Here is a 23,001-nt window from a genome sequence, read left to right on the forward strand (position 1 = left end):
CCGTTCCCATTGGTTCCCCGCCACCCGGCCAACCAGCGGCGGCGCTGTTGGGAGGTGCCGGCGTGTTAGCGGCTGGGAGCTGAGGAGGTGCCACCATGGTAAGGGGATGCGTCCCCTCGGGGCCGGTCTGTCCTGTCCCCCCTCTCCCCAGTGTCCCCCCCGGGGTCCCCATGGTCCCCTCGTGTCCCCACACCCCCCCTTGCCTCCCCCTCCGGATCCCCATGGCCCCCCCACAGGGCATCTCACCCCTCTGCCCCCTCACTCCCCGCAGTGTCCCCGTGTTTCCCCATGGGGCCTCCCATCCCTGTGTCCCCCCCATATCCCCAGACCCTCCCCCTGTGTCCCTGTATCCCCCCATATCCCCCTCCCCACGCCCCTCCCAACATCTCTGTGTTTCCCCATGGGGCCTCTCATCCCCATCTCGTCCCCGCTGTGTCCCCACTCTCCCCCAGTGTCCCTATATCCCCCCATAACCCCCTCCCCATGCCCCCCCCCCAGTGTCCCCGTGTTTCCCCATGGGGCCCCCTATCCCCTTGTGTCCCCCCCCATGTCCCAAGACCCTCCCCCGGTGTCCCTACATCCCCCCATATTCCCCTCCCCAGGCCTTTCCCCCCCCCCCCAGTATCCCCCATCCCCATCTACCTCCCGTGCCCCTCAGGGTGCTTCTGTCCCCCCATGTTACACCCCCCGCGTCCCTCCACAGTGTCCCTGTGCACCCCACCCTGTGCTGCTCCCCTTTCCCCCTAGCATCTCCACCTTACATCACCGTGCCCCCCTTGATGTCACCGTGCCCCCCACAGCTGCGCCGCCAGGCCCGGGAGCGCCGCGAGTACCTGCAGCGACGGGCACAGGAGGAGCGGCTGCGCCGGCAGCAGGACAAGAAGGAGCAGCTCCGGCAGGCGCTGGAGGGTGGGCCCAGGGGGACAAAGAGGAGTTTGGGGGGGGGGGGTGTGGTTAAAGAGGAATTGGGGTGTTAAGGGTGGGGCGTAAGAGGAATTTTGGGGGTTAGAGGGAGGTTTCAGTGAGGGCAGAGTGGGGTTTGGGGGGATTTAAGGGAGGGTTTGGGGGGCGCAGAGGGGATTTTGGGGGGATAAAGGGGGATTTGGGGAGGTAAAGGGCTTGGAGTGGGGCAAGGAGGTTTGGGGGATGTAAAGAAGGGTTTTGGGGAGGCGCGGGGGAAGGGTTTTGGGAGAAAGGGGGTTTAGAGGGGTTCAGGGTGTTGGAGGGTCCTGCCTGAGCCCCCTGGTGCTACCCCCTCCTCCCCACCCCCGCAGAGAATCGGCTGCTGCCCACGGAGCTGCGTCGTGAGGCCTTGGCGCTGCAGAAGGAGCTGGAGTTCGACACGCCAGGGGTAGGGGGTGAGTGGAGAACCCCACAGCGGAGAGGGTTTGCCCCAGGGACCCCCAGATTTGGCGTCCATTTTGCACCATTTTACCCCAAAGTGAGGGGTGGGTTTGTCTTAATTCCTCACAAAATAAAGATTAAATTTGCCCGATTCTCGCAAACTGGGGATCAAATTTGCCCCGTTCCTCTCTCTCCCTAAATACAGAGTCATAAAGTTGTCTCATTTTGCCTCAAAGTTGGCGAGTGAATTTATCCTAATTCCCCCCAAAACAGTGAGCAGATTGGAGCAATTCTCCCCTAAAACAGTGGCTAAATTTGCCTTGAATCCCCCAAAACAAATTGACCCAACCCCCAAGAGCGGGGTGCAACCCCCGTCCCTCCAGCCCCGAGCTCCCTGCCTGGAGGGAGGGGCTGGGGTGGGAGGAGGGGGCGTGGCTTATCTAAGTCCTGCCCCCAGACACCACCGATAGCCAAGACGATGAGTACCGGTGGGCGGGGCTGGAGCCCCCCAAGGTCATGGTCACCACCTCCCGCGAGCCCAGCGCCCGCCTCCGTGTCTTTGCCAAGGTGGGTTGGGCTGTGCTGGCTGAGCCAATGGGAGTGGAGGCTGGGTGGGTAGGGCTGGGTGGGTGTGGCTTTCTGAGACCCCGCCCCATTTACAGAGGGTGGGGTCTTTGGTGACTGTGCCCATCTTGGCCCTGCCCCTGGGGACCCGGGGGGGGGGGGGGGGGGGGGGGGATGTGTGTGTGTATGGCTGGCCCCGCCCCCAGGGGCGGAGCCTGGGCATGGGGCGTGGCCACCACTAACCCCACCCCCAGGAGGTATGTCTGCTGATCCCCGGAGCTCAACGCATGAACCGTGGCCGGGCAGAGCTGGGGGCGCTGGTGGGGGCCTGCCGGGCCGCTGGCGTCACCGACCTGCTGCTGCTGCATGAGACCCGCGGCAGGCCTGGTCAGCCCTGTGGCATGCTGGGAGGGGGCGGGGTTCCCTGTTGGGGCGGGGCTCAGGGGAAGGGGCGGGGTTCCCAGTTGGGGCGGGGCTCAGGGGAAGGGGCGGGGTTCCCAGTTGGGGCGGGGCTAAGGGGAAGGGGCGGGGTTCCCTGTTGGGGCGGGGCTCAGGGGAAGGGGCGGGGTTCCCTGTTGGGGGCGGGGCTCAGGGGAAGGGGCGGGGTTCCCAGTTGGGGCGGGGCTCAGGGGAAGGGGCGGGGTTCCCTGTTGGGGCGGGGCTCAGGGGAAGGGGCGGGGTTCCCAGTTGGGGCGGGGCTCAGGGGAAGGGGCGGGGTTCCCAGTTGGGGCGGGGCTCAGGGGAAGGGGCGGGGTTCCCAGTTGGGGCGGGGCTCGGGAAGGGGCGGGGCCTGCCAGGAGTGTGCCCTAAGGATACTGCTCCCCCCATGCAGACGGACTGTCCCTGTGCCACCTGCCCCATGGCCCCACAGCCCACTTCACCCTGAGTGGGGCCGTGCTGCGGCAGGAGGTGGGGGGGCTGGGGGGCGCCCCCCTGGCGGCCCCCCATCTGCTGCTGCTGAAACTTGACTCCGCCTTGGGGCGCCGGGTAGGGACAAGGAGGACAGGGGGGTATGGGGCGGGGAGTATGGGGGAACGGGGGTGTGTGTGGGGGCACATGGGGGCATTTGGGGGTGACGGAGGGGTGTGGGGGGACATTAAGGGGGTGTTGGGGGGACATGGTATGGGGGGACATCGGAGGTACAGCGGTGTGTGGAGGGACATGGGGAGGTGGGGTTGTGGGGGGACATGGGGAAATGTGAAGGGAGATATGGGGGGACAGGGCATGGAGGACTTATGAGGGCATTTCAGGGGGACACTGGGGGTTGCAGCGGTTGGTGGCACTGGGGGTGGGGGGGGTGACCCTGTCCCCCTCCCCAGGTTGGGACCATCCTGAAGCACCTCTTCCCCGTCCCCCGCCCCGACAGCCGCCGCGTGGTGACATTTGCCAACGAGGATGATGTCATCTTAGTTCGGTGGGTGACACAGGGGAGGTGACATAGTGGGGGTGACACAGGGACACTGATGGGTGCCTGACCCCCCCGCCACCAACCCACAGGAACCACGTCTACCGACGCCAGGGCAAGAAGGTAGAGCTGGAAGAGGTGGGACCCCGGTTCCAGCTGCGCCGTGAGTGTCCCCAACTGGTCCCAACTGGCCCCAGTGGCCCTAGGAGTGTCCCTAATGTGTCCCCAATGTGTCCCTCCAGCCTATCTCATCCGCCTGGGGACCCTGGAGCAGGGGGACGCTGCCGACGTGGAGTGGCGCTGGCACCCCTACACAGCCACCGCCCCGAAACGCCGCCTGCTCAGCGCCACCTGACACTGCTCTCACTGGTTTTATTGCTCGTAATATACGTGTGGTTTGGTCATTGTCCAGTTCCCAGCGGGTATCACTGGGGCTGCCCACCCTGGCGGGGGGTCTCCCTCATACCTGGGACCATTCAGCCGGAGGTTCCCGCGGGCCCTTCGGCTTCCTGATCCGGAAGTTAAACCCTGGGGAAGGGGCAGGGATGAGGCAGTGGCCAGGTGCCTGGGTGCCCCCTCCCCAGCTACCTGGGCCGCCCCCCGGCTACTCACCGAGGCAGGGGGAGCTGCTGGGGTCTCCATGCGGGGTCACGACCTCATAGGCACCATCACTGGGTTGGGGTGAGGCTGGAGGAGAGTGGGGAATCAGAGTCTTATAGGTGCTGGGGGAGGGACAGACCTTGTATCAACCATTGTATGCATCCTATAGGGGTCAGCGATGGCCTATGGAGTGAGGCAGTGTTATATGGTCCTCATAGGAAACCTTTACGTGCTATAGGGATCATAGGTCTCTTAAAGGAGCTGTAGGGGGAAGCTTGCATAGACCCTCTAGGGACCAGGGAGAAGATGTATAGTCTATAAGAACCAGAAGTGTTCCTGGAGGGGGCGGGGCTGTGGAGTGGTCTCTATAGGGGCCAGGGAGGGAGCGGGTAGGCACTACGGGGACCAGATGTCTCGTGGGGAAGGGGTAGAGCACAAAATACCCTATAGGGCACAGAGAGGGACTGTACAGAGCCTATAGGCTCCAAGGGGGACCAGTATGGGATCCACAGGGACTGAAGTAGTGCCTACAGGGCCAGGAGCCAGGGGGTCATATGTGCTCTATAGGCTCTGGGGCAGGGGGGTCATATGGATGCTGTAGGGCACAGGGGGTCCCCAAGACTCACCGGCCAGAGTGGGTAAGGGGTGCCGCACGGGGCTCCCAGGGAGGGAGGAGCTTCCCAGGGGGGTGGGGTCTTGCTCAAAAGAGGTGGGGTCTTTTCCTGTGGCCCCACCTCCCCGGCGAGCCTTGTTGACCACAGCATAGGTGACATCCATGCGGGGGGGCTCCGCTGGCACAGACACGCTCCTGGGGGGAGAGGGGAGGGGAGAGGGGAAGGACCCAGGCATCTGGGTCCGTTCACCCACCCCCAGCTGAAGGGGACCCAGATATCCAGGGCTCACCTGAGCAGGGGGCGCTGCAGCACACGGCGGGCAACAGCGTCCTGGAGTAGAGGGGGCTGCAAAGTGTGGGGAGAGGGGTCACCCACACGCCTGGGTCCCCCCCGACGCCTGCGTTCCCTGCCTGAGTGCCTGGGCCCCTTCTCTCACTTCTGGTTTTCCGGGGCAGGAAGTGTCGCACCCGCCCTCGCACCCCCCCGCCCTGCGTGCCCGGGTCCCCTTCCCAGTACTCCCCAGTATTCCTTTGTGCCCTCCTTCCTGGGAGCAGGTGCCTCCTGCAGCTGGTAATTGGGGTCTCTCAGTCCTGTTCCCCAACCTGGGTCCCTCCTGACCTTGACCCGCCGGATGCCTGGGTTCCCTTTTCCCAGATGTGTGGCTTCCCCCTGACCTTGACCCCCAGACACCTGAGTCCCCTCTGACCTTGACCCCCCCTCAGACACCTGGGTTCCCCCTGACCTTGACCCCCTGGGCCCAGCTGGGGTGGGGTGGGGGCAGCGGCATCAGGGTGCTGATGGGGGAGCCTAGGCATCTGGGCGATGGAGGGGACCCGGGGGGTTATTGGGCCCACAGGCCACGCCCCACTGCTAAGTCCCGCCCCTGGGGTGGACCCGGGGTGGGTGGGTGTTCACCTATAGCTTCTATAGCATCTGGGGGACTCTACAGACCCTATAGAGCCTTTGTGGGAAGGTCCTGCAGCCCCTAGAAAAACTCGGGGAGGGTGTCCTTATAGATCCTATAGCACTTCTGGGGCAGCACTATAGCTGCTATGGAGCCTCTGGGAGTCCCCTATAGCTCCTATAGCACATTGTGGGGGCCCTTATAGGTCCTATTGCACCTCGGGGGGGGGGGGGGGGGGGGGCGGTGTCCCACCAGACCCTATAGAGCTTCTTGGGGGTTATCTGTAGACTCTATAGTGCGCAGGGGGTCTCCTATAGCTTATCTTGGCTGGTCCCTATAGCTCCTATAGGGCCCATGGGGGTCTGTATAGCCTCTATAGAGCTGGGGGGGTATCCCTATAGCTCCTACAGGGCCCGTGGGGGTCTCTATAGCCTCTATAGAGCCTGGGTGTGCGTTCCTATAGCTCCTATAGGGCTGGGGGGGTCCACTACGGCCCCTATAGGGCGGGAGGCGGAGTTAGCGGGGAGCTAGGCGTCCGGATCACGGGGCTCTGAGAGTCCCGGCCCCGCCCCTCCTGCGTGACGTCAGCAAGGGACGCGAGACGGCGTGCGGCCGCGAGGGGACGTCACGATGAGCAGGGGTGGACAGGGGTGGGAACCCGCCAAAAGTGACGTCACAAGCCAGACGATGCCCCAAGCACCGCCCCCCGATCTCTGATTGGCCGACGTTAGGCGACCGCGCCTACTTTCCCCGCGCAGGGCGCTGATTGGCGGGGCGGGCGGCGCGGCGAGGTGGCGTCACGGGCCGCACGGCGCGGCGTCCCCGGAAGCGGCGGCGGCGGCAGGAGCCGGGCCACGGGCGGGTGAGCGGGGCGGGACGGGGGTGGGGCCGGCGAGGGGCGGGGGCGGGGGCAGGGGGGCGGGACAGTGGGACAGGGGCGATAGCGCCGGGGGGCGGGGCTTTAAACGCGAGGGGGTGGGGCATGAAAAGGGGCGGGGCTATAGCCCCGGTGGGCGGGGCTGGGGCTGGGGGCGTAGCTAAAGGGGTGGGGCTACAGCTCCAGGCCGGGTCCCCTGGAGGCATGGCTTAGTGACATGGGGTCGTGGCCGGGTGGAAAGATCCCATCCCAGGGCGGGGCTGTGCCATTCTGTTGGGGCTTTGGGGCGTGGACAAAGGGCGTGGCTTGAGGCCCCACCCCCTTGGGTGTCTGGGCAGGGCCCACATGACACACCCTCCCCACCCTGCAGGCGGACATGATGGCAGCGACGCCCAGCTCCTCCCCACCTCGCAGTGGGACCCCCCAGCCCCCAGGTGAGACCCCAGACTCCTGGGTCATCTGCAGGGAGGTCAGGGGGTCCTGGGTGCCTCAACTGTCCTTACCTGTCACAGATGCGGCTGAGACCGAGCTGGCAGTGATGGCGATGGCAGCATCAACGTCGTCCCCAGAGTGCCGGCAAGGCGGGGAGGAAGAGGAAGAGGAGGAGGAGGAGGCAGCGGGGGGGGGGGGTGGCAGCACCCACGTTGTCCCCAGAGTGTCAGCATGGTGGGGAGGAGGAGGTGACAGCAGCAGTGACAACAGCGGCTGCCATGACATTGCCAGGGTGCCGGCGTGGTGCAGAGGAGGACGTGACGGCAGCGGGGTGGCGGTGCCGGCGGAAGCACGTCTTTGTGCTAAGCGAAGCAGGGAAGCCCATCTACTCCCGGCACGGCAACGAGGAAGCGTTGGCGGCCACCATGGGTGTCATGATGGCACTCGTCTCCTTCATCCAGAGTGGTGGCAATGCCATCCGCGCCATCTGCTCCGGTAAGGGAGGGGTCAGCGAAGGGGTAGTGGGAAGGGGGGCACCCCTGCAGTGCACTGCTGGCGCCCGGTTCCCTTGTCACGCATCCCTCTCCTCACTGCAGAGGACCGGACGCTGGTGTTTGAGCAGCGGGGGCCGTTGCTGCTAGTGTCAGTGTCACGCACACGGCAGTCAGCAGCCCAGCTGCGGCGGGAGCTGGCGTTTGTCCATGAGCAGATCCTCAGCCTCCTCACCCGTGGCGGCATCGCCCGCGTCTTTGCCCGCCGCCGCGGTTATGACCTCCGGCGCCTCCTGGCTGGTGCCGAAGCCGTCCTGGACCGCTTGCTTTCTGGTGCGGCAGCAGACGGGCGGTTATTGTTGGGTGCCGCGCGTTGCCTGCCCCTCCCCGCGCCTCTCCGACGGGCAGTTTCAGGGGCTCTGCGCCGCGCTGCCGCTGCCGCCGTCCCCGCACCTGCTTTGGCCTTGCTGGCAGCTGGTGGGCGGTTGGTGACAGCAGCACGGCAGCGGGCCTTGGCAGAGGGCGGGCAATTGTGTGCCAGCGACCTCCACCTCCTCCTCAACCTTTTGGGGAGCGGGGTAGGGGCAGGTGAGGTGTGGACCCCTGTCTGTTTACCCCACTTCAACCCCGATGGCTACTTCTACGCCTATGCAGCAGCACTGGGTGAGGAGGAAGAGGAGGAAGGAGGCACTGGTGGCAGAACCAGCGGTGCAGTGACACTCATCCTGCTGTCAACAGAGCGTGAGGGGTTCTACGCAGCAGCAGGGTGCCGGCGGCACTTGGAGGATACCCTGCGAGTGCAGGGGTGGTTGGGGGAGCTGGCGGCAGCGGTGCGGGGGGGGGCAGGCTATGGCCCCTCCCGCCCCGGTGCCCCTGAGCTCCGCCATTTTCTCTACAAGCCCTTGGAGGGGCCGGAGGAGATGCAGCAGCTGCCACAGTTTACAAGGTGCGGGGGGGGACCCCAAAAATGCAAGGAGGGGCGCGGGGGGGCACACACACATAGTGTGCCTGACACCTGTGTCATCTCACATCCACCACTGGTTTTCAGCCCCGAGCTGGAGGACCCCTACACTAGCGAGGAGGAGCAACACCGGCTCTTTGACCTGTACCATTACCTGCACAGCCGTGTGCACAGCCCCCACCGGCCCCTGCGCCTCCTCTACCACGTGGCAGAGAAGGAGACGCTTTTAGCTTGGGTGAGTTGAGGGAGGAGCCATCAGTAGATTCCAGAGTTAACAGAGGTGTTCACTGGCAGCACCTTCCGTTCCTGGGGGTGCTTGCTGGCGGCACCATCAATAAGTCCCAGAGTTTACACGGGTACTCGCTTGCCGTGCTCTCAGTAGGTTTCAGAGTTAATGGGAGTGCTTACTGGGAGCCCCATCAGCTAATGGGGGTGCTAACTGGTGATGTTGTCAGTAGGTCCCAGAGTTAATAGGGGTGCTCACTGGCAGCAGTTACTGGGGGTTCTTGCTGGTGGCACTTCCAGTAGGTCCCAGGGGACGCTCACTGGTGACACTATCCCAGGGTTAATAAGGGCTGCTCCCCGGCGTTGCCATCAGTAGGAGCTAGAGTTAACATGGGCACCGGTTCCTGCAGGTGACAAGCAAGTTTGAGCTGTACGGCTGCTTCAGCCCACTGGTGACCAAGGCGGGGGCCATTGGGGTCCTCACCAAGCTGCTGCGCTGGCTGAAGAAGGAGGAGGACTGGCTCTTCATCCGTTATCCACCGCCATACTGTGCCGCCCCCGCCCGCCCTGAGGGGGCCGAGGCCGAGGGCTGAGCACCCGCCGGCCCTGACATGGGGAATAAAGCGCCGCCAGAGAAAAGAGTCCCCTGTGTCAGTGGGGGGGGGGGCTGCCGCAGGGGAGGGGGTGTGGCATGTCACGGGAGAGATGGCACGGGGTGTGGACACCGGGTGTGGAGAGAGGAGAGGGAAGAGGTAACAAGATGGAGGGAAGAGAGGTAAGAAAAGGGAGGAAAGGGGACAAAACCAGAGGGAAACGTGGTGGAAAATAGGGGGGAAAGGGGACAGAAAATGGAATGAAATCTGACAGAAAATTGAGGGGAAAAGGGGGACAGAAAATGGAGAGAAATGTGACAGGAAAGGGGGGGCAAGGGGACAGAAAACGGAGGGAAATGTGACAGGAAATTGAGGGGAAAAAGGGGACAGAAAATGGAGGGAAACATGACAGAAAAGAGGGGAGAAGGGGACAGAAATTTGAGGGAAAATGTGACAGGAAAGGGGACAGAAAATGGAGGGAAACGTGACGGGAAAGAGGGGGGAAGAGGACAGAAAATTGAGGGAAAATGTGACAGGAAAGGGGACAGAAAATGGAGGGAAACGTGACAGGAAAGAGGGGGGAAGAGGACAGAAAATTCAGGGAAAATGTGACAGGAAAGGGGAGAGAAAATGGAGGGAAACGTGACAGGAAAGAGGGGGGAAGAGGACAGAAAATTGAGGGAAAATGTGACAGGAAAGGAGAGAAAATGGAGGGAAACGTGACAGGAAAGAGGAGGGAAGAGGACAGAAAATTGAGGGAAAATGTGACAGGAGAGGGGAGAGAAAATGGAGGGAAATGTGACAGGAAAGAGGAAGGGAAAAGGGGACAGAAAACACAGGGTGAAATGTGACAGAAAAATGAGGGCAAAAAGGGGACAGAAAATGGAGGGAAATGTGACAGGAAAGAGGGGGCAAGGGGACAGAAAATGAAGGGAAAATGTGACAGAAAAGGGGACAGAAAATGGAGGGAAACGTGACAGAAAATTGAGGGCAAAAAGGACAGAAAATGGAGGGAAACATGACAGAAAATTGAGGGCAAAAAGGGGACAGAAAATGAAGGGAAACGTGACAGAAAAATGGGGGGAAATGGGACAGAAAATGGAGGAGAAATGGGACAAAATTGGAGGGTGAAAAGGGGACAGAAAATGGAGGGAAATGTGACAGGAAAGGGGAGAGAAAATGGAGGGAAACGTGACAGGAAAGGGGGGAAGAGGACAGAAAATTGAGGGAAAATGTGACAGGAAAGGGGACAGAAAATGGAGGGAAACGTGACAGGAAAGAGGAGGGAAGAGGACAGAAAATTGAGGGAAAATGTGACAGGAGAGGGGAGAGAAAATGGAGGGAAATGTGACAGGAAAGAGGGAGGGAAAAGGGGACAGAAAACACAGGGTGAAATGTGACAGAAAAATGAGGGCAAAAAGGGGACAGAAAATGGAGGGAAATGTGACAGGAAAGAGGGGGCAAGGGGACAGAAAATGAAGGGAAAACGTGACAGAAAAGGGGACAGAAAATGGAGGGAAACGTGACAGAAAATTGAGGGCAAAAAGGACAGAAAATGGAAGGAAACATGACAGGAAAGAGGGGGCAAGGGGACAGAAAATGAAGGGAAAATGTGACAGAAAAGGGGACAGAAAATGGAGGGAAACGTGACAGAAAATTGAGGGCAAAAAGGACAGAAAATGGAGGGAAACATGACAGAAAAGAGGGGGGAAGGGGACAGAAAATGAAGGGAAACGTGACAGAAAAATGGGGGGAAATGGGACAGAAAATGGAGGAGAAATGGGACAAAATTGGAGGGTGAAAAGGGGACAGAAAATGGAGGGAAATGTGACAGGAAAGGGGAGAGAAAATGGAGGGAAACGTGACAGGAAAGAGGGGGGAAGAGGACAGAAAATTGAGGGAAAATGTGACAGGAAAGGGGACAGAAAATGGAGGGAAACGTGGCAGGAAAGAGGGGGGAAGAGGACAGAAAATTGAGGGAAAATGTGACAGGAAAGGGGACAGAAAATGGAGGGAAACGTGACAGGAAAGAGGAGGGAAGAGGACAGAAAATTGAGGGAAAATGTGACAGGAGAGGGGAGAGAAAATGGAGGGAAATGTGACAGGAAAGAGGGAGGGAAAAGGGGACAGAAAACACAGGGTGAAATGTGACAGAAAATTGAGGGCAAAAAGGGGACAGAAAATGGAGGGAAATGTGACAGGAAAGAGGGGGCAAGGGGACAGAAAATGAAGGGAAAATGTGACAGAAAAGGGGACAGAAAATGGAGGGAAACGTGACAGAAAATTGAGGGCAAAAAGGACAGAAAATGGAAGGAAACATGACAGGAAAGAGGGGGCAAGGGGACAGAAAATGAAAGGAAACGTGACAGAAAAATGGGGGGAAATGGGACAGAAAATGGAGGAGAAATGGGACAACATTGGAGGGTGAAAAGGGGACAGAAAATGGAGGGAAATGTGACAGGAAAGGGGAGAGAAAATGGAGGGAAACGTGACAGGAAAGAGGGGGGAAGAGGACAGAAAATTGAGGGAAAATGTGACAGGAAAGGGGACAGAAAATGGAGGGAAACGTGACAGGAAAGAGGGGGGAAGAGGACAGAAAATTGAGGGAAAATGTGACAGGAGAGGGGAGAGAAAATGGAGGGAAATGTGACAGGAAAGAGGGAGGGAAAAGGGGACAGAAAACACAGGGTGAAATGTGACAAAATTGAGGGCAAAAAGGGGACAGAAAATGGAGGGAAATGTGACAGGAAAGAGGGGGCAAGGGGACAGAAAATGAAGGGAAGATGTGACAGAAAAGGGGACAGAAAATGGAGGGAAACGTGACAGAAAATTGAGGGCAAAAAGGACAGAAAATGGAGGGAAACATGACAGAAAAGAGGGGGGAAGGGGACAGAAAATGAAGGGAAACGTGACAGAAAAATGGGGGGAAATGGGACAGAAAATGGAGGGAAGCATAATGAGAAGGGGAAAGAATGAAAATAGAGGGCAAAGATTAGCACAAAAAAGGGCGGGAGGAGGGGACAGAAACTATGTGGAGAAGGTGACAGAATCGAGGGGGAAGAGTGAATCACCAAAACTTGAGGGAAATGTGACAGAAAAGGGGGGGACAGGACGGAGGGGACAGACAGACAATGGAGGGAAAATGTGACAAAACGGAAGGGAAAGCAGGCGAAATTTGAGGGAAACATGACAGAAAAATGGGATAGAAAATGGAAGGAAACATAACAGAAAATTGAGGGCAAAAAGGGGACAGAAAATGGATGGAAATATGACAGGAAAGAGGGGGAAAAGGGGACAGAAAATGGAAGGAAATGTGACAGGAAAGAGGGGGAGGAGACAGAAAATGGAGGGAAATGTGACAGAAAAGAAGGGGGGAAGGGGACAGAAAATGGATGGAAACATGACGGGAAAGAGGGCAGAAAAGGGACAGAAGATGGAGGGAAATGTGACAGACGAGTGGTAAAAAGGGGACAGAAAATGGAGGGAAAACATGACGGAAGAGCAAAAAGGGGACAGTAAATGGAGGGAAACGTGACAGAAAAGAGGGAAGAAGGGACAGCAAAGGGGCAAGCAGGGACAGGAGAGGCTGGAAGAGGTGACAGAAAAGGGAGGGACAGAAGGTGACAAAAAGGAGGGAGAGGGGATAGGAAACGGAGGGAAACGTGATGGAAGAGAGGGAAAAGAGGACAGAAAACACAGGGTGAAAAGCAGAAGAGGCAGGAGCGTGGAACAGAAAAAGGGAAGAGAGGGCATGAAATGGAGCAAGGTGGAGGAGGAGGGGGGTGGCAGGTACATGAGAGAGGATGAGGGGCCAGCATGTGGCTGCCATTGTCACCTTTGTCCCCTCAGGCTGTGGCGATGGACAGTGACACACAGGGTGAGGGCTCTGGTGGCCGTGTCTCCCCCTCACACCTGGGTGTTCCCCCACCCCAGGGACGCGGGTGTCACCGTGTGTCTGTCCCCAGCGTCCCTGGTTTCCCCCGGGGTGCAGCGCTGGCTGGATGTGCTGGTAGGGCGGGTGCGCAGCCTGCACCAAGGTGAGCACTGCGGGACCCCCATCGCAACATCCCTCCTGCCTGTCCCTCTGTCCATCCCCTCACGGCATCTCTGTCTGTCCCCTCTGCAGCACATCTGGCCACGGCACAGGAGCTGGCAGCAGCACAGGAACATGGCGAGGGGCTGCGCCAGCAACAGGAGCAGTGTGAGTCATTCAGTGGGGACCCAGGTGTCGGGGGGGGGGAGCACCCATGGACCCAGTGTCCGAAGTGGGGACCAGGAGACCACAAACCCTGGCTGCAGGAAAAACTTGCTCCCAGTATGGGGGGGACAAAGGGATACTGGGGGGTACTGGGTAGGGGACCCAGGTTCTGGGCAGTGACCCCTCTCCCTGCAGTGGAGGAGCGTCAGGCAGCGCTGGAGGGGCTCTGGCAGCAGAAACAGGGTGAGGCCACGTTGAGGCCAACCTCCCAGCAGGCACTGGGGGGTTGTGCCAACATCCCAGCATCCCCTGGGGCCGGATGCCTGGGTCCTTTGTTGGGGAGGGGGTACCCTGGACATGTGGGTCCATGGGTGCCCCCATGGATGCCTGGGTCCCCTCTCTGGCAGAGGAGCTGCGGGGGGCACGGCTGCGCAGGGAGGAGGTGGAGGCCAAAGGTCAAAGGTGAGTGGGAGGGGCCCTGGATGCCTGGGTCCTGCTGTGACACACCCCCCCCACTGACGCCACCTGTGCTTATGCCCCCGTCTGACCTCTGACCCTACATCCATCTGGTGACTCCTCACCCCTGGTGACCTCTCTGGCAGCCTGGTGACCCCTGACCCCAAATCAATCTGGGGGCTGCTAGCACCCTGGTGACCCCTGACCCCCTCAGTGACTCTTGACCCCCTTGGTGATCCCTAGCACCCTGGTGACCTCTTGCCACCCCAACCCCCTCGTGACCCCTGATCACAAGTGCTCCCTGACCCCTACCCCTAGTGACCCCTGACCTCTGCCCCCTGACGCCTCTGCTCCTAAGCTCTCCCTTGGTGACCCCTGGCTCCTCAGTGCCACCTGCCCACCCCACCCCATTGACCTTTGTCCCTTTTGACACTTACACCCCTGTTGACCCCTGACCCCACAGGTGCCAAGGGCTGTGCTTGGGCCGCCAGCAGGACCTGGAGAGGATGGAGCAGGAGCTGGAGCGCCTGCGCCGCCTTCGCCGGGGATACAGGCGCGTCACAGGGTCACACGGGTCACCTGACCTGGGTCACCTGACCAGGTGGGTCACCCCCCTCTCCCTGCAGGCAGGACTTTGGGCAGCAGCTTGATGCCATCATGGAGGAACACAAACACCTGCAGGAAGCGCACGTGAGGTGCCGATGCCAGGTCCCCTTTTTCTGGATGCCAGGACCCCTTTTCCGGACACTGGGGTTCCCTTTTCCTGCAGGCCCCGGCCCAGTTGGAGGCTGAACTGGTGCAACTGGAGGAGGCACGGGAGAAGCTGCTGAGGCAGGGTGAGCCCTGGGCACCTGTGTCCCCTGGGGGGTGATAGGCTCGACCCCTGAGAGCCTGCCCCCACCCCTTGAGAGCCTGACTCCGCCCCCAAGAGCCTGGTTCCGCCCCCAAGGGCCTGGCTCTGCCCTGCAAGGGTCTGGGTCCCCTGTTGGGGGGTGACAGAACCTGCTCCCTCAGAGCGCCATCTGCTGGAGATAGAGAAGCAGCTGGGACCCGAGGCGCATGTGGCCATGTGAGTGCCTGGATGCCTGGCTCCAACCCCTATCCTGCCTCCACCCCCAAAGGGCTTGGCCCCACCATTCCAAGCCCATGGCCCTGCCCCTGAGCACCCTGGGGCCCCTCCCCTGGATGCTTGGCTCTGCCCCCCCCCCCCAAACGCCCCGGTCCCACAGGCAACTGGTGCAGCAGGAGCAGGCGAGGGCGCAGCAGCGGCTGGAGGCGGAGCTGGAGCGGCGGCAGCGGGGCCGTGGTCGCAGGGACAGGTGAGACCTTCCTGCTCTGCCACGCTCGCGTCCTTCCTGGCCCCGCCCACTCTCTCTGGCCACGCCCACTCACTGTGACCCCGCCCCTAGGCTGGCAGAGGAGCTGGAGAGGCTGCAGCGCCCCCTAAAGGCATCGCCTGAGTGATGGAAGGCGTGACAGCGGGGGGACTTGTGTGTCATATGCATGTCACGTGTGTCGCTGGCGTGTCACCTGTGTGTCACCTGTGTCCCCCACATCACCCCATGTCTCCCCACATTGTCCCATGTACCCCCATGTCCCCACGTTCCCACATGTCTTCCCCATGTCCCCTCTCCCCCGCCATGTACTCCATCTCCCCCCCACCCCCTCAATAAACGTCACCAGCCACCACCATGGCTTTTGTGTTTCTCTGGGGGGTCCCGGGCGAGGCAGGTGACATTTTCCCTTCTCAGCATGGCCGCCCGCAGTGGCCGCCGCTATTTTGCCGCTCCCCTCCCCACCGGGGGCGTGGCCATTTTGCGGCGCTCTGCGCAGGCGCGAGCGCCGCCATTTTAGGGTCGGGCGCGCCTTCGCCGCGGCCATTTTGTCTCTGGGCGCAAATGTTGTGTCCCCCCTCTCCACCCGGAAGCGGAAGTTTGACACGTTTCCTCCACTTCCGGCTGCGGCGGAGCTAGTACGGAGTCTTCCGTTGGAGGCAACGGCCGCGACAAAGGCGCGATGGTGAGGGGGGGGCCCGGTCGGCTGGGACCCTTCGGGGTGGGGTGGGGTGGTCTGGGGGCCTGGGGGCTCCCGTAGGCCCTGATACCGCGTCCCCACAGGACAGCGAGTTCTCGGACGCGGAGGCGGGCCCGGGCGGGGAGGAGAACGCCCCGGTGTATTGCGTGTGCCGTAAACCCGACATTAACTGCTTCATGATGTGAGTGACGGACGCCTGGGTGCCTTGGGGGGGGTGTTGGTGGGGCTCCGGACGCTTGGGTCCCTTGTGGGGAGCGTTGGGAGGGGTTCCCGGACACCCGGGTTCTCCCAGAGTGGGGGTTGGGGGGTCCCGGAGGCTCCAATACCCTGGCTGAAGCTTTCCCCATCCTCGCAGCGGCTGCGACAACTGCAACGAGTGGTTCCATGGCGACTGCATCAACATCACCGAGAAAATGGCCAAGGCTATCCGGGAGTGGTACTGCCTGCAGTGCCGGGGTGAGCCTGAGCACAGGGGTTCCCTCTCTGGGGGCTCCCGGGGGCCGGAGTCCCTCTCTGGGTGAGGGTTTGGGGGTCTGTGTTGAGCTTTAAATGGAGAAGCAGTGGGCCTGGGGTGCCTGGGTGGTTTTTGTGGGGGTGCTGGATGCCAGGGTCCCTTTTTATGGGGGTTTGGGGAGGCCTGGGTTAGGATTGAGATGCCTGGGTCCCCCCGACGCTGTCCTTTCCCCCCACCAGAGAAGGACCCCACCCTGGAGATCCGTTACCGGCACAAGAAGTGGCGGGAGAAGGAGCGGGAACATGAGAGCGCCAAGGCCCAGGAGCTGGCACTAGAGCAGGGACGGGCTGCCAAGGTAGGTCTGCAGCAGCAGGGAGGGGTCTGCGGCGACAGGGAGCTAGATACATAGGTGTCCCCCCACAACGCCTGGGTGTCACCCCTGTCACAGATCAAGCGGTCGGCACGCATGTGTGGGGAGTGCGAGGCGTGCCGGCGCCCCGAGGACTGCGGGCAGTGCGACTTTTGCCGTGACATGAAGAAGTTCGGGGGCCCCAACAAGATCCGGCAGAAGTGCCGCCTGCGGCAGTGCCAGTTGCGTGCACGGGTGAGTCACGGGGCCTTGGCGTGGGCTTGGTGCAGCGTTAGCGTGGGGCTAGTGCATTAAGGCAGACTTGGCATGTTTTTAGCATAGTTATTATGTTTCATCTTTGGTATGTTGTTAGCATGGTTTTAACGTGTGCTTATTGCATCCTTGGTGTGTTAGCATGTCCTTAATACGACCTAATATGTTTTTAATCTGTTGTTGGTGTGATCTTGGGGTGTGTTTGGTCTCCTGTGTATTCGTAGCACATGCTTAGCAGGCTCGTGTGTTACGAGTGTGGCCCTAGTGTGTTACTAATGTGTATTTTATGTTTTGCTAGCATAGTCTTAGGGTGTGGTTCGTGTGGCATTAGCATGGCCTTAGTGTGTGCAGGGGTTTTGGGGTACGTGGGTCCTGGGGTGTTGGTGGGAGTGGTGGGAACGTGTCCCTGATGTGGCTCCATGTCACCTTATCATGTGTCTCCACTGGGTCTCTGACATATCCTTGACATGTTTGTGTCGGTGTCCTGTGTCCCCATGTCACTGGCACATCCCCAGCGCACCCCCACATCCCTGACGTGTCCCTGCATCCCCTTGTCACACGTCCTTGATGTGTCAGGCTCATGACGTATCTGTGTCACTGTGTTGTGTCCCAGACGTGTTTCGTGTCCCCTTGTTGCCATGTTCACGTCCCTGACGCATTCCCGATCTCTCCCTACATCCTGGATGTGTCCCTGACACGTTCCTTTGTCAACGCGTCCCATGTCCCTCACGTGTCCCCACATCCCTCCCATGTCCCTGACGTGTCCCTTCTCTCCCCAGGAGTCCTACAAGTACTTCCCCACCTCGGTGAGTCACCCGGATGCCTGAGTGCCCCCAGGGTGGGGGAGGGGGGCTCCCGGACGCATGGGTCCTTGGGGTAGGGGACCGGGTGCCCCTGGATGCTGGGGTCCCTTGGGGTGCGGGAGGGGTCTTGGGTGCTGGGGTCCCCCTGGGTCAGGGGAGGGTTGATGCCAGGTCCCACCCACCCTGAGGCTGCAGTGTGGGGTTCTTGTGGGTCCCCTTTTGGGGTGGGGGTGTCCCTGGGTCCCCTGACATGCAATGCGGGGGGGTCTGGGTCCCCTGCGTCCCCCTTGGGTGCAATGGAAGGGGGGGTATGGGACCCCCTGGGTTTGCTATGTGGGGGTTCTTGTGGGTCCCCTGGACACCTGGGTGCCCCAGATGCTGCAGTGAAGGTGGGGTGGGGTCTGGGTCCCTGGGGCAGGGGGTGCCGGCTGTCTGGGTGGGTGCTGACCCCCCCCCCAGCTGGCGCGGGGGCGCGAGGGGGAGCTGGAGCTGCTGAAGGAGCAGCTGGGGGCAGCGGGGCCCCCCGAGAGCCTCTCGGACGAGGAGCTGCCACTCGACCCCCGGCTCTACCAGGAGCTCTGCACTGGCACCTTCGACGAGCACGGCCTGGTGAGTAACCCTAAACTCAAACCCACCCCCGCAGCACCAACAAACCCCTCCCCTGACCCAAAGGGCTCACATTCTGCTCAGGAGACCCCAGATCCCTTGGGACTAGCCCTAAAATGTGACCCAGGAGCCCTGAATTCCTCCAAAGTCACACCCAAATGAGGCAGATCCTGCTGCAAGGACCCCAGATCCCATCAGAATTGCCACAGAATGCCCCAGGTTCTGTTCTGGGGACCTGAAATGTTTTGGAGTTGCCCCAAAATGGACTTTGCGGGCCTCAAATCCCTCCACAGTCACCAAAAAAGTCCCCTAAAGCAGCCCTGGGACCCTAAACCTACTCATAATCACCCCAATCCTGCCTTGGGGATCTCACGTTGCCCCCCAAACCCACCTGTTGCACGTATCATGGCTTGTACATGCATGTCACAGCATGTTTTCCCATGCTGTGGCATGTTATGTCTGATCCCCATTGCAGCCATCTCCATCTGCGTCCCGACACGTCATGACGTGTCCCGACGTGATCTCACCCCCTTACTCTACTGTCATTGTGCATGTTGTGACATGTCCTCCCGTGACGTCACACATGTCACAGGGTCCCTGTATGGCAGCATGGGCCACGTTGGGGGTCCCCATGTCACAGTCCACATCCTACTGCACGCTTTGATGCATTGCGACACGCTTTTAGCACGTCAAGATACTTCAGCGCGTTTTTAGCATGTTGTACACTTTTCAGTGTCAGAGTCTATTGATGCGTGTTGTTGGCATGTCTGGGCAGGTTTTTAGCGTGTTTAGGCCCCCTAAAGCGTATTTTAAGCAAGTCAATGGTGTCAAAGCACATTCAGGCATGTGAAATCATGTTTTAAGTATGTTTAAGCACACTAAGGTATGTTTTAAGCATATTTACACATGTGAAAGTGTGTTTTAAGCACACTGGGGCATGCCAAGCCATGTTTTATGCATGCTAAGGCATGCAAAGGTGTGTTTTAAGCATGTTCTGGCACACAGGAATGTTTGAAACAAGATTTGGTGTGTCAAAGCGTGTTTTAAGCGTGCATAGGCACCCCAAGGTGTGTTTAAAGCATGTTTAGGCACACAGATGCGTGTTTTAAGTATGTTTACTCATAGGAAAGCATGTCTTACATGTGTTTTTGTGCATTAAGGCATGTTTTTATGTGTTGAGGTGTGCTATGATTATGTCACCTCGTGTTTTTAAAGCACCAAAATGTCGTCTTAGCCCATGTCAGGGTATGTTTTCCCATGTCGGGGTGTGTCTTGGCAACGTGCGGTGTGTTTTTGCAGTGCTGAGGCATGTTTTTGCTGTGTCCCTGATGCAGCCGTGGCTCAGTGACCCTGAGGACGCCCCGTTCCTCGACCCCGTCCTGCGCAAACGCGCCGTCAAAGTCAAGCACGTCAAGCGGCGGGAGAAGAAGTCGGACAAAAAGGTGGGGTCCAGATGGCCTGCTGGGAGCTACTGGGAGTTACTGGGAGAGCACTTGGGAGGTTCTGGTGGGCACTGGGAATTGCTGGTGAGCTTGTGGGGGTTACTGGGAGGCCCCGAGGATTACTGAGAGGGCTGCTTGGAGACGCCGGGAGAGCTTTTGGTGATGTCTGGGAGGAACTGGTGGTTCCCAGGGCCTTAAAGGTGTTACCTGGGGCTTACTGGGAGCTGCTGGGAGGCCCTGGGGCTTACTGGGAAGGTCACTGGGGCCTACTGGGATGGCTCCATCCATCCAGTGGTGATGCCCGAGAGCCTTATTAGCCTGAACTGGGGGTGACCTGGAGCTAGAGTCCTTGAGGCTTACTGGGAGGTCCACCAGGAGCTACTGGGATGGCTCCTGGTGGTCCCTGGAACCTTCCTGATGCGAACTGGTGCTTACTGGTTGGTGGCAGAAGGAGGAGCGGTACAAGCGGCACCGGCAGAAGCCGCGGCACCGGGAGCGCAGCCGGCACCTGGAGCGCCCCGACGCCCGCGACCCGGCCGGGCTGGGCCAGTGCCTGGGCCCTGGCTGCACCCGCCCTGCCCGGCCCCCCTCCAAGTACTGCAGTGAGGCCTGTGGCGTCAAGCTGGCCGCCAAGTGAGTATGGACCAGTACAGACCAGTAGAAACCAGTATAGAGTGGCACAGAGCATCCTAGAGCCGTATGATCTCACAGTAGATCCCGGAGCAGCATGGACTGTTCATGGTGCCCCTGTTAAGCCCCGCTCCCTCCCTGGTCTCTTGGCCAGACTTACAAGATCCTGCTGACTGGATCCCAGGATGGATTCCCCCCTTCCCGATCCCAGAGATCCTGGGGTAGCGGGGACACCCTAGGGCGGCCCCATGAGCTCTGTCTCTTGTGCCATCTCGCAGCCAGATCAGCAAGATCCTGCTGCAGTGGGTTCCAGAGTGGGTCACCCACCAGATCCCAAAGTCCTGGGGTAGTGGGAGCACCCTGGGGCGGACCCGTTAACTCGATCTGCCATCCCACCTTGCAGCCGGATCTATGAGATCCTGCCGCAGCGGATCCAGCAGTGGCAGCAGAGCCCCTGTGTGGCGGAGGAGCACGGGAAGCGGCTGCTGGAGCGGATCCGGCGGGAGCAGCACCAGGCCCGCCTGCGGCTCCAGGAGATGGAGCGGCGCTTCCATGAGCTGGAGGGGCTGATCGCCCGCGCCAAGGGGCACCCACCCCGCGAGGACGAGGAGGTGGGGTGACACCGGGATCTGCCCCTCAGCTCTCCAGCAGTGGGATCCCAACACCGGGATCCACCCGGATGCTGGGATTCCTCCCCTGATGCTGGGATTCCCCCTCCCCCTCAGAGCACAGAAGGTGACAGCGAGGACACAGACCTGCAGATCTTCTGCGTGTCCTGTGGCCACCCCATCAACCCCAAGGTGGCCCTGCGTCACATGGAGCGCTGCTACGCCAAGGTACCTATGGCCCCTGTGAGCGTCTGCGGGACCCTGTAGGAACCCCCAGAACTTGGCAGCACCCCCGAATACTGTAGGGGCCATAGGGACTCTTGTTCTGGGGGTCTGTGGGGCATATAGGGGTCCTCCGGGGTCTATAGGGGCCATATGATAGGTTCTGTAGGGGCTATCAGGGCTCCCTGGGGCTTGAGGGGGCCGTATGGATTTTGTTGGGTTCTGTAGGGGCTATTGGGGCTTGAGGGGGCCATATGGATTTTGTTGGGTTCTGTAGGGGCTATAGGGGCTCCCTGGGGCTTGAGGGGCCATATGGGATCTGGGTTTGGGCTCTGTAGAGGCTCTAGGCTTTGTCTGGGGGCCATAGGGGCCATATGGGGTCTGAGCTTGGGCACTATAGGGGATACAGAGGCTTCACTAGGTCTATAGGAGACCCCCACATCTATAGGGGCCATATGGACCCTGTGTGGGGCTCTTAAGGGGCTGTAGGGTCCCTCTGGGGACTATAGGGGCCACTGAGGGGTCTGTAGGGTCCCCGGCCCTTATAGCCCCCCTGACCCACCCCCTCTGCCGGCAGTACGAGAGCCAGACCTCCTTCGGCTCCATGTACCCCACCCGCATCGAGGGGTGAGTGGGGCTGGGGGGGAGGTGGGGGTGCCCCTGGGTGCAGGATGGGGGGGGGGGGTGGGTGGGTGTTTCCCCCGGGTAGGGGTGTGGTGGGGGGAGGGGATCCCTGGGTCCTGTGGGGGAGGGGGGCACCCAGAGGCCTGGTTCCCCCTCCCCCACCATCCCGCCTCCCCCAGGGCCACCCGCCTCTTCTGCGATGTCTACAACCCCCAGAGCAAAACCTACTGCAAGCGGCTGCAGGTGCTCTGCCCCGAGCACTCGCGGGACCCCAAGGTGAGGAGCACCCCGGGGTGCCGTGGGGTGCCCCCCCCCGACCCTGTGCCCCCTGGGTGCCATGGGGCGCCCCCCTGACCCTGTGCGCCCCCCCCCCCCCCGGGTGCTGCGCAGGTGCCGGCGGACGAGGTGTGCGGGTGCCCGCTGGTGCGTGATGTCTTCGAGCTGACGGGCGACTTTTGCCGCGTGCCCAAGCGCAAGTGCCACCGTCACTACTGCTGGGAGAAGCTGCGCCGCGCCGAGGTCGACCTGGAGCGCGTCCGCGTGGTGGGTGGCCTTGTGCATGTCCCTCTGTCCCCAGGGGTGGCCCCATGGCCCTGCGGGGGGCTTTACAGGTGTCCCCATGTCCCTGACCCTGTCCCTGTGACCCTGGTAGTGTCACCACGTCCCAAGTGATGTTCCTAGTGGTGACCTAGTGTCCCCATGACCCTGACTGTGTCCCCCAGGGTGTCCCCAGCGCTGTCCCTGCAGTTCCTTAGTGTGCCCTCACTGCTGTCCTGGGGGTGTCCCCCTTTCCCGGGGTGTCCCCAGCGCTGTCCCTTGCCCCCGCAGTGGTACAAGCTGGACGAGCTGTTCGAGCAGGAGCGCAACGTGCGTGCGGCCATGACGAACCGAGCTGGGCTGCTGGCGCTGATGCTGCACCAGACCATCCAGCACGACCCCCTCACCACCGACCTGCGCTCCGACCGCTGACCCCAATAAACAGCTGCCCGTGCTGCCACCGTGGTGTCTGTGGGGCTGGGGGTTTCTGTGGGGTTCTGGGGTGTCTATAGTCTCCTGATGTCCCCGGGGGGCTTCAGGGAGCTGTGGTGCCGTGCGGGCTCTGGGTCAGGGGGTAGGGGCTGGAGGTCTGGCTATAGGGTATGGGGGTCCTTATGGGGCTAGTGGGGGGAGGCCCATATGGGGGGTGGGAGGGGCCGCTGTAGGGCTGGGGGTGTCGATGGAGCTGTCAGGGCCTCCTGTGGGGCCACTGGGGTCTTATAGTGTCGGGAGGCCCCCATAGGATGTGGACGTGG

At 61.0% G+C, this 23,001-nt stretch overlaps 5 protein-coding genes across 10 annotated transcripts; 4 read left to right on the forward strand and 1 right to left on the reverse strand.

Moving 5' to 3' along the window:
• Positions 1 to 6: 6 nt before the first annotated feature.
• IMP4 (IMP U3 small nucleolar ribonucleoprotein 4) lies at positions 7 to 3,720 on the forward strand. Its single transcript, XM_040617270.1, has 9 exons — positions 7 to 98; positions 801 to 909; positions 1,275 to 1,358; positions 1,802 to 1,911; positions 2,163 to 2,295; positions 2,741 to 2,895; positions 3,228 to 3,322; positions 3,406 to 3,476; positions 3,556 to 3,720. The coding sequence occupies exons 1-9, from the start codon at positions 96 to 98 to the stop codon at positions 3,666 to 3,668; spliced, it is 873 nt and encodes a 290-aa protein (XP_040473204.1). The 5' UTR covers positions 7 to 95; the 3' UTR covers positions 3,669 to 3,720.
• Positions 3,672 to 6,889, reverse strand: PTPN18 (protein tyrosine phosphatase non-receptor type 18). 2 transcript variants are annotated; one of them, XR_005831360.1, is made up of 5 exons: positions 6,812 to 6,889; positions 4,817 to 4,872; positions 4,540 to 4,721; positions 3,926 to 4,000; positions 3,672 to 3,841 (listed from the first exon to the last, which is right to left on the reverse strand). XR_005831360.1 is itself a non-coding variant. In XM_040617272.1 (5 exons), exons 1-5 carry the CDS (start codon positions 5,312 to 5,314, stop codon positions 3,774 to 3,776), a joined length of 426 nt encoding a protein of 141 aa, XP_040473206.1. In that variant the 5' UTR covers positions 5,315 to 5,363; the 3' UTR covers positions 3,672 to 3,773. The 2 variants fall into 2 exon arrangements, 1 of the variants encoding a protein (XP_040473206.1); XM_040617272.1 differs by lacking the exon at positions 6,812 to 6,889 and adding an exon at positions 5,270 to 5,363.
• Positions 6,890 to 7,014: 125 nt separating this feature from the next.
• Positions 7,015 to 9,056, forward strand: MON1B (MON1 homolog B, secretory trafficking associated). The gene is made up of 4 exons (XM_040617266.1): positions 7,015 to 7,235; positions 7,337 to 8,177; positions 8,280 to 8,427; positions 8,828 to 9,056. The coding sequence occupies exons 1-4, from the start codon at positions 7,019 to 7,021 to the stop codon at positions 9,008 to 9,010; spliced, it is 1,389 nt and encodes a 462-aa protein (XP_040473200.1). The 5' UTR covers positions 7,015 to 7,018; the 3' UTR covers positions 9,011 to 9,056.
• LOC121098843 (synaptonemal complex central element protein 1-like) lies at positions 8,963 to 15,352 on the forward strand. 3 transcript variants are annotated; one of them, XM_040617269.1, is made up of 12 exons: positions 8,963 to 9,067; positions 12,860 to 12,887; positions 12,976 to 13,047; positions 13,137 to 13,211; positions 13,404 to 13,451; positions 13,616 to 13,670; positions 14,128 to 14,217; positions 14,291 to 14,354; positions 14,434 to 14,500; positions 14,679 to 14,733; positions 14,894 to 14,983; positions 15,074 to 15,352. In XM_040617269.1, the coding sequence occupies exons 1-12, from the start codon at positions 9,029 to 9,031 to the stop codon at positions 15,126 to 15,128; spliced, it is 738 nt and encodes a 245-aa protein (XP_040473203.1). In that variant the 5' UTR covers positions 8,963 to 9,028; the 3' UTR covers positions 15,129 to 15,352. The 3 variants fall into 3 exon arrangements, 2 of the variants coding, with proteins under 2 accessions (XP_040473203.1, XP_040473202.1); XM_040617268.1 differs by lacking the exon at positions 8,963 to 9,067 and having other exon boundaries at positions 11,787 to 13,047; XR_005831359.1 differs by lacking the exons at positions 8,963 to 9,067; positions 14,291 to 14,354; positions 15,074 to 15,352 and having other exon boundaries at positions 11,777 to 13,047; positions 14,128 to 14,265; positions 14,894 to 14,956.
• Positions 15,353 to 15,505: 153 nt separating this feature from the next.
• CXXC1 (CXXC finger protein 1) lies at positions 15,506 to 22,702 on the forward strand. 3 transcript variants are annotated; one of them, XM_040617262.1, is made up of 15 exons: positions 15,506 to 15,683; positions 15,782 to 15,879; positions 16,054 to 16,154; positions 16,392 to 16,507; positions 16,601 to 16,756; positions 17,554 to 17,580; positions 18,037 to 18,186; positions 19,518 to 19,625; positions 20,074 to 20,258; positions 20,659 to 20,866; positions 20,981 to 21,091; positions 21,663 to 21,712; positions 21,889 to 21,985; positions 22,100 to 22,252; positions 22,538 to 22,702. In XM_040617262.1, exons 1-15 carry the CDS (start codon positions 15,681 to 15,683, stop codon positions 22,676 to 22,678), a joined length of 1,704 nt encoding a protein of 567 aa, XP_040473196.1. In that variant the 5' UTR covers positions 15,506 to 15,680; the 3' UTR covers positions 22,679 to 22,702. The 3 variants fall into 3 exon arrangements, with proteins under 3 accessions (XP_040473196.1, XP_040473198.1, XP_040473199.1); XM_040617264.1 differs by having other exon boundaries at positions 18,151 to 18,186; XM_040617265.1 differs by lacking the exon at positions 18,037 to 18,186.
• Positions 22,703 to 23,001: the final 299 nt, after the last annotated feature.

The sequence above is a fragment of the Falco naumanni genome, chromosome 18, assembly GCF_017639655.2.
Source record: "Falco naumanni isolate bFalNau1 chromosome 18, bFalNau1.pat, whole genome shotgun sequence".
Classification (NCBI taxonomy): domain Eukaryota; kingdom Metazoa; phylum Chordata; class Aves; order Falconiformes; family Falconidae; genus Falco; species Falco naumanni.

Excerpts from the sequence above, each read along its gene's own strand:
- IMP4 (XM_040617270.1), top strand. Across the intron at positions 2,896-3,227 it reads ACTCCGCCTTGGGGCGCCGG|GTTGGGACCATCCTGAAGCA; the intron begins GTAGGGACAAGG and ends CCCCCTCCCCAG. Across the intron at positions 3,477-3,555 it reads ACCCCGGTTCCAGCTGCGCC|CCTATCTCATCCGCCTGGGG; the intron begins GTGAGTGTCCCC and ends GTGTCCCTCCAG.
- CXXC1 (XM_040617262.1), top strand. Across the intron at positions 15,880-16,053 it reads GACATTAACTGCTTCATGAT|CGGCTGCGACAACTGCAACG; the intron begins GTGAGTGACGGA and ends CCATCCTCGCAG. Across the intron at positions 21,092-21,662 it reads TGGAGCGCTGCTACGCCAAG|TACGAGAGCCAGACCTCCTT; the intron begins GTACCTATGGCC and ends CTCTGCCGGCAG.
- PTPN18 (XM_040617272.1), bottom strand. The coding sequence starts at position 5,314 with ATGCCGCTGCCCCCACCCCACCCCAGCTGGGCCCAGGGGGTCAAG. Across the intron at positions 4,873-5,269 it reads GCTGGGCCCAGGGGGTCAAG|CCCCCTCTACTCCAGGACGC; the intron begins GTCAGGGGGAAC and ends CACACTTTGCAG. Across the intron at positions 3,842-3,925 it reads CAGCAGCTCCCCCTGCCTCG|GGTTTAACTTCCGGATCAGG; the intron begins GTGAGTAGCCGG and ends CCCCTTCCCCAG.
- LOC121098843 (XM_040617268.1), top strand. The coding sequence starts at position 12,762 with ATGAAATGGAGCAAGGTGGAGGAGGAGGGGGGTGGCAGGTACATGAGA. Across the intron at positions 13,212-13,403 it reads GCGCCAGCAACAGGAGCAGT|TGGAGGAGCGTCAGGCAGCG; the intron begins GTGAGTCATTCA and ends CTCTCCCTGCAG. Across the intron at positions 14,218-14,290 it reads CGCCTTCGCCGGGGATACAG|GCAGGACTTTGGGCAGCAGC; the intron begins GCGCGTCACAGG and ends CTCTCCCTGCAG.
- MON1B (XM_040617266.1), top strand. The coding sequence starts at position 7,019 with ATGACATTGCCAGGGTGCCGGCGTGGTGCAGAGGAGGACGTGACGGCA. Across the intron at positions 7,236-7,336 it reads CATCCGCGCCATCTGCTCCG|AGGACCGGACGCTGGTGTTT; the intron begins GTAAGGGAGGGG and ends TCCTCACTGCAG. Across the intron at positions 8,178-8,279 it reads CAGCTGCCACAGTTTACAAG|CCCCGAGCTGGAGGACCCCT; the intron begins GTGCGGGGGGGG and ends ACTGGTTTTCAG.